General features: G+C 60.9%; 1 protein-coding gene across 2 annotated transcripts; it reads right to left on the bottom strand.

Moving 5' to 3' along the window:
• Positions 1–316: 316 nt before the first annotated feature.
• SHROOM1 (shroom family member 1) lies at positions 317–8192 on the bottom strand. 2 transcript variants are annotated; one of them, XM_087429816.1, is made up of 8 exons: positions 8086–8192; positions 3049–4080; positions 2901–2956; positions 2477–2686; positions 1700–2272; positions 1478–1619; positions 1098–1370; positions 317–992 (listed from the first exon to the last, which is right to left on the bottom strand). In XM_087429816.1, exons 2-8 carry the CDS (start codon positions 4036–4038, stop codon positions 660–662), a joined length of 2577 nt encoding a protein of 858 aa, XP_087285942.1. In that variant the 5' UTR covers positions 4039–4080; positions 8086–8192; the 3' UTR covers positions 317–659. The 2 variants fall into 2 exon arrangements, with proteins under 2 accessions (XP_087285942.1, XP_087285943.1); XM_087429817.1 differs by lacking the exon at positions 2477–2686.
• Between the last annotated feature and the right edge of the window lie 440 nt (positions 8193–8632).

The following is an 8632-nucleotide window of genomic DNA, read 5'->3' as shown; positions in this document are numbered from 1 at the left end:
AAGGGAGGCAGTACCCCCACTTCCACTACTGAGGTTGGGGGCTTGGGTAAAAATCAGCAAAGGAGACTTGGACCCAGCCAATCAGGCCTAGGCTTGTGGGGTAGTGATGCAGTCACTGTTGGCAGTGGAGCTGAGGGCCCAGCATGCCCCTGGTCCTTCCTCTTTTCAAGCCTTTCAAGTTTCTCCAGTCTTCCTAGAGATTCCCAGACCTGACTGACGTCCTGCAACAAATCCCTCTTCTGCTCTAGTCAGGCAAGGTTGGTGTCTGTGGTTTGTAAACAAGATCCCTCCCCCAAGCTATGCTCCAGGCAACACATACACTTCTCACATCAATTTTTATTGAGAGGAAAAAAAGAGGCTGTTTTGCATCTTAAGTTGAAGTGCACCTCTGACTTGTCTCCTCCCCCTCCAATCAACCCTGACAAGCCACTCTCTCATCACAAAAAGGGGGAATACTGCAGTTTTTAAAATCCATAGTTAATTACCAAATAATCCACAAGATTTGCGTAAGGCCACATGAGAACACTTGTAAGAGGTATCCTGGGAAGGCCTGGCCGAGTCCTCCCCACCTCAAGGGAAAAGCACGGAATAAACCAGCGTCACCCCCACTTATGTGGGTGAGAGGCAGGGACAGTGTTCCCCAACCCCCACCCCTGTAACTATATGAGGGGAGGGGGGTAGGGCAGTTTATCGGGAGGACGGGTCCCTGGGGGCCAGGCCGGCCTGGGAGGCCGGGGACGATGGGCAAGGTCGCTCCTGATGGCGTCCAGTTGGTTCTGAAGGAGCCCGACACGCTCATCCAGGCTGCGCTGCTGGGCCAGGACGGCGGCCTTGCCCGCCAGCAGGGAGCAGTAAGCGCGCAGCTGCTCGGCGGGCAGCACGCGCACCAGCACCTCGCGCAGGGCCCGCTCGCGCCGCGCCACGTGCTCCTTCAGCTCCTTGGCGTCCTCCTGCTGTCGCTGCAGGAGCCCGAGTCGCTGCAGCAGAGAGGCCTGGAACCGCACGGAGAGGGGCCGTGAGCTGGGCGAGGGTGCCCGATTCCCGCCCGAGCCGGCAGGCCCCTCACCGCCCCACTCTCCCCAGCCTGAACCCGTTACCTGTTCCTCGGGGTCCCTGTCTGCGCCCGCCCGGGCCAGGGCGCGGCGCACGCGGGCCAGGCGACTGCCCAGCAGCAGCAGGAGGCCAAGCACGCGCTCTAAGTCGGCCATGAACCGGCTGAAACGCTCTAGCTCGCGGGGCGCACAGGCCTGGCCTACCGCGGCCTCCAGAGCAGCCCCGCGCCTGGCCAAAGCCTGGGCCGCCCCCTGTAGCTGCTCCTGCTCGGCCTGAAGGTCCCCCAGCATCTTTTGGAGGAGGTCGGCCAGCTCCACCTGCAGGGAGGGCGTGGGTACTTAAGGCTGGGGCCACGCCCCTTACTTCTCAACCAAGACTTTGGGTGCTTGCCCTACCGCATGTCCACCAGCCTCTCCACACTCACTTTCTTGGCTTGGATGCTGTTATTTTGCTCAGGGAGACCCTGGCCACATGGCTGGTCAGCCACAGGGTGGATGGTAAGGTTTTCAGGTTTTGTCTCCTCCTGAGAAGTTGGCAGGATCTGGGTGGAGCTCAAAAGACAGGACCTGGGGACAAAGCCAGAGCTCCCAGGGTTGTTCTGCCCCAGACTGCAGGCGCTTAGAATCCCCTGGTGCCCCTCACTCACCCTGGCTCAGAAGTACCAGCAGTTTCCTCTCCAGCCTCCCCACAGGCTGGCCTCATTGCAGCCCAGACCTCAGCTAAAGGAATCAGCCCATCCAGCAGGCCCAGGGGTGGCTCTGGGCTGGGGTAGGAGGTGAGAGTGTCCCTCAGAGAGGGATCCAGTCTGGCCAGCTCCTGAACCAGCTCCTCGAGGCGTGGACTGGGCCATGTTGGCCTGAAACCAGGCTGGCCAGTCCCCCAAGCCAGGGCAGTGTGGTCCGGAAGCCCCGGCGTGTCCTTGCCTGGAGGTCCCAGGGCTTCAACTGGAAGAGGTTTGAGGGGGTCACTTTCTGCAACTGCGGAGGGGTCAGTGGTCAGCAGTCCAGTGGTGTCAAAGGTTGGGATGTCACCATTTGCAGTCCCAGGGGGGCTACAGCATGTGGGCCTGGAGACACCCACAGAACCGTTTACCCCCTGCCAGCAGTCATCTGCCTCTGCGGCCCCTGGGCACTCATGGAGGGGGTGCTCTGGGGGGACGGTAGCCTGGTCAGCCCTTTGGCCCAAGCCAGCTCCATACTGCTGCTCAGAGGCATGCACACTGAAAGTGGAAAAGACAGTGAATCAGAAAAAACTCTGGCCGAAGACAAGTGGTGGCCTCCAAGGGCCACCTGCCCCCTTCCCCACCACCTGGGCTCCCAGGCTTCAGCTAGGAGAGGGTTCCATGTTCCGTGCCCCTCCAGCATTTTGTAGATTCGTTTCGGAAGGGGGTATCTCATCTGCTTGGAAGCAAGAGGGAATTCACCTGGTTGGGAGCCCCGTAGGGGCATGAGAGTCTGGAGGTGATCTCATTCTGACCAGCGGGGCTTCTTCCAGGAAAACTTCATCATCAGGAAGGGATGGGAGCCGGGCAGATACAATGCAGGTCTCTGAGACCCTCTGCTCACAGTCAACGGGACTGCTCTGGGGGTCCTCTGCAGGACACACCACTGCAGCTTCCTTCTGAGTCAGGAACCTGGAGGCAGGGACCCCACACTGACCACGGTGACCAGGAAGGAAGCTCTTGGACAGTAGGATGTTAGCGGGGGAGTAGGGGATGTAGTTTGCAGAAGACAAAGTCAGAATGCTCAAATTGAGGGTAGGCAGGAGGCTCTCTCCTTTCTTGGGCAAGAGCAATGAAAGCTGCCTCCCACCAACTTTCAGTCCCCAGAATGGTCCATGTCTCTCACCTGGAAAGTTTGGTCTGAAACAATGGTGTGGGGGTTTCCGTTCCTTGGGGTACAGCCTGGAAAGGCAAACAGATGGATGAAATGTGGCACACGTTTTCAGTCTCCAAGATGCCCACCACCCCAAGCCTGCAGGCCCTATCTTCCATACCTGGACAATGGGCATGACCTCTCCTGGACCTCCCCAAGGAGCCAAGGCTTCCCCTGAAGCGCTCCGACTCCGACTAGCAGGCCTGTAGACATTGCCAAGCTTCGAGGGCCGGGGTTCTTGGTCCTCTATGCCTCTGGGCTGGGTCTCAGGCAGCCATCTGATCTGGTGACCTCCGAACTCTGCCAGGGCCTGATGCTGCAATACCTGGGGCTCGGGCCTGGAGAGACCAGAGCTGGAGCAGGCCTCACCCGAACATTCCGCCGCCAACCCACCGCCCCGACCCACGCGATCCAGCTTCCCTGGCTCCGAGAAGCACCACTTCCGCTGGTGGTTGGCGAGGCGCCCCCGACCGGCGGTTCCTGGCGTGGGAGCCCCGGAGGGCGCCGGCTCCACCTCCCCGCCCGGGTGGCTGAGCGACGCGGAGCGCAGGTGCGCCGGGGGGGGCCGCGCGGGGGCCGCGGGCCGCAGGCGGGCGGGCAGGCTCATGCGGAGCTCCTTGCGCTGGAAGGACGTCTCCCGGAGCACTCGCCGCTGCGCGCCCTGCAGCCGCTGGCGGTAGGCGGCCCGCGAGGCCGGTGGGCTGGGCGGCTCGGCGGCTCGCGCCGCGGCCTCCGCCTCGGCCGCCAGCGCGTACAGCAGCGGGGTGGCCTGCCGGCTGAGAGGCCCTGGGGTCCCCTGGAGCTCTGGGGGACGCGGCCCATTGCGTGCGGCGGCCGCAGGCCGGGGCTGTGGGGATGCGCGGAGGCCAGCGGCGGATGGGGCCGGGGCCGGGGCCGGGGCCGGGCCGCCCCACACCACGCGCACGTAGTCCCAGTCTAGGTAAGGAAGGAGGTCGGTCCCAGGCGATGGCGTGTGCGGCTCGGGACAGCCCGAGGCCGCGGAGAAAGAGCTGTAGGCCGAGTCGGCGTGCGCGGACAGCCGCCGCAGTTCCAAGCTGCGAGTGGATGAGGCTGGCGAGGCGCGGTCACCCCCAGGACCCAGGGCCTCCATGGCTGCGCGGATGAATGCTGAGGGTGGCTAGCTCCGTGGGCCCTGGAAGAACATTGACGACGTGGTGGGTGGACAGCTCGGGGTAAGGGTTAGCACCGCCTGCTGGCCCCTCCAACACGGACAGCCAGGTGCTTACACATCGCCTCCCTGGTCACACGATCCTTAGTGCTGGCATTTCACCCCGGGTCAGGGATGGCGTGGGCAGTAGGAGCAGGCCCCGGGGAGCAACTCTTGAGGTTGAGGGCCTTAGCTCAGGGGAAGGAATTGGCAGGTAGCCTATTCCCCGCCGAGGCTCTCCTGGCCCGCAGCCCCAGCTTCTACCCTGGCACCTCCCGGAGCGCTGAGAATGTACCCATGCTCCTGCCCTCTCCAGCCCTGTCCCACCCAGGCTGCTTCCTGGCTGCTTTGTTAGCTTCTCCGCGGGATCTTTCTCTGATAAACAATGGTCAAGAACGTTCTGAGATCACAGGGGAACCAAGAAAGGAGGGGGGAAGACCCGGGTTAGGTGGCAGGGGCAGCTTCACACCCTTCCTCCAGCTGTACCAGTTATGTTCCAGGTGCTTTATATAAATACTTGATCCTCAACCACTGCTATCTGCATTTTACAGACGAGGACACTGAGGTTCTGAGGGGAAATGATTTGCCCAGGAGCACACAGCTGGTAAGAGGCAGAGCCCTGCCTGGAATCTGGGCCTGCCTCCAAGCTTACAGCAGCCAGAATCAATTTCCTAGAAGCAAACCCTGCTGAAAGCCAGTTTACCTCCACCCCCCAGCTGCCTGAAGCCTCCAACAAAGCCCAGACTCCATTGTGGGAAAAATCAAAATACTGGCAGATTCCAGAATAATATGGTCCCTCCTTCGGAGACTCTGCCTTTTGTCTAGGAATGACAGGTTCACCCCCACCCCCATTGTCCTGCTACTCTTGCTCCTCCTGTAGGGCTCAGCTTAGAGGTCTCCTGACCTTTTGGGGTCCCTACAGCATCCTGAGCTTCCTCCATCACAGCACTCGTCACCCTGCATTGTAATTGTTGGCTTGCTTGTGATTCCCTCTTCCCATTCCCACCCCTGAGCTTCCTGAGGACAGGCCCTGCACGTACTCATCTCTGTACACTCAGTGGCCAGCATGCAGTCGATGTTAAAGGAATATCTGTTGAATGGCAAGGGAAGGAGCAGATTGCAGGGAGTAGATGGGGGTTGCTATGGTGGCCAAGGAAGAGGGCTATTTTGCTTCTGCTCACTCTTCTCTCCCTATTAGTCTTTGATGGGGAAGGGGACAGAGTGGGTGAGGCAGTTGCCACTGTGGACACTGACCAGGTTACTCATGCATTATTAGGAACCAAAAGAGCAAGCAAGCACAGCTCGGAGCACAGAACGGCCAGAAATCAATATCTCCCCACTGCCGGGAAGGGGAGCGAGGGGAGGAGTTGAGCGGGTGTGCCTAAGTCAGGTGAGAGAGCAGCTTTGAGTCTTGGGAACCTGGGGCTCCCTATGGGCTATGGGACTTTGGTGGGGAGGTGGGCTTGCTTTCCCTGAGCTGCTTGGTGGGGAGTGCAGAAGTGGCCTGCAGCTGGGGTGGGAACTGGAAAGCAGGCTCATCTGGAGCCTTCTAGAGACTATTTAGAGCTCAGGGTCACTCTCCATCCCCTTCCCTGAGGCCCTAGATGCTACAGATTGCTGGTCAGGGAAGGTAGGGAGGATATAGTGTTTCTTAAAAGGGAGAAGCAGTACCTGCAACATTCCCAGGAGGGGCTCTCAGCTGACCTGGGACCAGAACATCTTGACATCACCCACCTGGAGGCATCTTTATGCCCACTAAGGCCAGCCCTGCAGGTTGGTCCTCGCACTCAGGCTTGGGGACCTCTTTGGCAAACTGTTTCCACTTTCTGGACTTCAGGGAGACGAGAAGCTATTCTGAGTAGCAGCCCCTGGGAAAAGAGTCACCTCCTCTAGGAAATCAATCCTAGCTGCCCACACACTAGCCCCCTCTCTTCCTATCCTTCTGAGCTCAGCTTGGGAGCACAGTTTACCCTGGCTTATGCCACCCATGCCTGCCCATGTTGGCTTGCTGCATCTACAGGCAGGGGTGACTGCTCAAATACAAAGAAGTCTCCTCAAAAAAGGCCTTGAAAATTCTATCTTATTTGTGAGTTACTGTGTTGACAAAGGATTCTGAGTTCACTAAATAAAAACAGCTTGAATGGATAATAAAAATGTGTGTACATATCTGCTTTTTTATTGACCCTAACTTGTCTCGAGGATGCTTTTGCACTGGTGGTCCGAGCAGGTTGATACCCATGCAGGATGCTCACACTGTGCCCTTTGCGGAACCTGCTATGCCAGGAGGGTCTAGCTCCTTTAGTGTGTTTTGGGGCCTCAGCACAACGAGCAAGGAGTTTTCACACTTGTCTGGTTGCAGGGAGCCTCTTGCAGTCCAGCCAGCCCCTCTGGCTGGGGGTGGCCACATCCCAGGAGCTCTAGCATCAGTGTTAGTGTCAGCTGTGGGCTGGGCTGCAGAGTCAGGGCCTGCATTGAACAGAAGTCCAGAGGCTGGACCTCAAAGAACTCTGCAGGCATCTTGTCAAGCTTTGGCAGAGCAGGGGGAATAGCATGGAATCCCTGCTAGAAAACCACCAGATTGGGGTCCTGCGAAGCGGGGTGGTGGTGGGGGGGAGCATTCAAGATATACTTGTCACCTGAATGAAAGAGCAAGAGAGGAAAAGGAGACAAAGATGACTTCAGCATTCAGAGCTGGGGGCCTGGGAGGTGGAGGAAGGAGGAACCTGAGATGGGGACTGGCCAAGGGGTCCAGTGCTCATTCAGTCTGAGGCCTGTGGGCTTTGCAGTGTTTGTGGCAAGCCATTGGGAAGTTGGGATGTGAGTCTGGACCTCAGCAGAGAGGTTGAACCAGGCAAGCAGACAGACCCAGGTTTTTAGTTAGAGGTTGTTGGGGAAATAGTTGAAGACAGCTTGCGGTGGGTAAAACCACACCACGGAATCAGGAGCAGATCCACGTAAGGTGGTCGACCAGAGAGGCAGGAGAATACAGCCTCGAACGATCAGCAATGATCAGGAATTAAATCGTATCTCTCTCAAAGGCCACCTCACATCTGACCTCTCTGTGGAGAGGTTGTCCAGGCCACCCCTCCCGGATGGTCTTCCCTCAGCGCTAGGCTCACTGTGGGGCACTAGGCTGCCTGCATGGCAGTCTTCTGCTAGACTGAGTTTCCGGGACCTGGGCCGTGGTCTGGCTGGGCAGGCATTTTGGGAAGTTCTGCGGCTCTCCCAGGCCCCAGCGGCCTCCCATTCTCCTGGCCTGTTGGCGCCAACCGCGCATCGGCGCAGCATCCGCTCTCCGCTCACTCCAGCCCAGATGTAGAGTCTCCAGAGACTCCAGCTCTGTGCCGGGCGCAGGAAATGCGGGATGCTGGCGGCACCTGGAGAGAGGAGGCCGCGGTCGTGGTCGGACCACGTACCTGGGGCTTCAAGCTCTGCGAGTGGAGGCACGCGAGGGAGGAGAGGGGCGCAGGCCTGGCGACCGCAGGGGGCGGCAGAGTCACGCGGTGCGGCCGGAGCGGGGCCCCGCGGAGACCAGGAGAGCGGATGGCCGCTGGCCGGCGCATTTCTCGGCCTTTCCTGTTGGGTTCACCGTCCGGGAAGGAGGGCTCAGAACGCGTACAGGGAGACAGAGCGGTCTTGAGCAGGAGGGACCCGGATTCTCCAGCGGCTCGGCGGCCGAGGGGCGGGAGAGGGGGCGGAGGGGTCTCGGAGACCCCACTCCCTGCTTTGGTCCAGCGGGCTTCCCCAGCAGCTCTGGCCTCTCGGTGGGTCTGCGTTCTCCCCACCCTCCACCCCTCTGCGAAGAGTACAGGCGCGCAGGGGCCCGACTCAACTCGCGCAGACCAGACTCGGCGCGAGTTGGACACCTCCAGACCCAACGACGCACGGCTGCTCCGCGGCCCAGCAACGCCTCCACCCTCGAGCCTCCTCCTGGGAATAGCGATCCCGCCGCCCGCCCCCCGCCGCCCAGCCCCCGGCCTCGCCTCTTACCTGAGCTCCAGCCCAAGACGCGCTCCTGGGCGCCCGCGGCCCCGCGGTGACATCAGAGCCGCTGGCTCCGGCTCCCGACCCCACCTCCAGGCTCCGGCCGCCGCGGGGGAGGCGCCACGTCCGGCCACGGGGGGCGGGAGCGCCGAGCGGCGGCGCTGCCCCGGGAGCCGCATGCCCCTTCGTAGTGTCCGCTCGCCTGCAGCCCCGGGCCCAGAGGGTGGACACCCATTCCCTCGCCAGGCACAAGCCTCTTGCTTCGGGCCGGAGAAGCGGGAGCGTAAGGGGAGGAAGGGAGATCTCGGCGCTCGCCCGCCCGTTCCCAGCGCGGCCCGGCCTGGCGCGTCCTCAGCATTCGCGGTGCGCGGGCCCGGGACCCTGGGGGCGCCGACAACCCCCTCGGTGGGGAGGCTCCAGACGGCCGTCTCCTTTCCTTTCAAGCTTGGCCAAGAAAACAGACGGCCTGCTTGGGGCTCGTGCCCCTGTGCCTGTCCCTCTGAGTACGGTTCGGATGGGAATGCACCACTTGACCAACTCTCCAGAACCTCTT

The sequence above is a fragment of the Ceratotherium simum genome, chromosome 4 (assembly GCF_057802395.1).
Source record: "Ceratotherium simum simum isolate JZ-2026a chromosome 4, ASM5780239v1, whole genome shotgun sequence".
NCBI lineage: Eukaryota > Metazoa > Chordata > Mammalia > Perissodactyla > Rhinocerotidae > Ceratotherium > Ceratotherium simum.
This window is presented reverse-complemented; position numbering and strand designations above follow the sequence as displayed.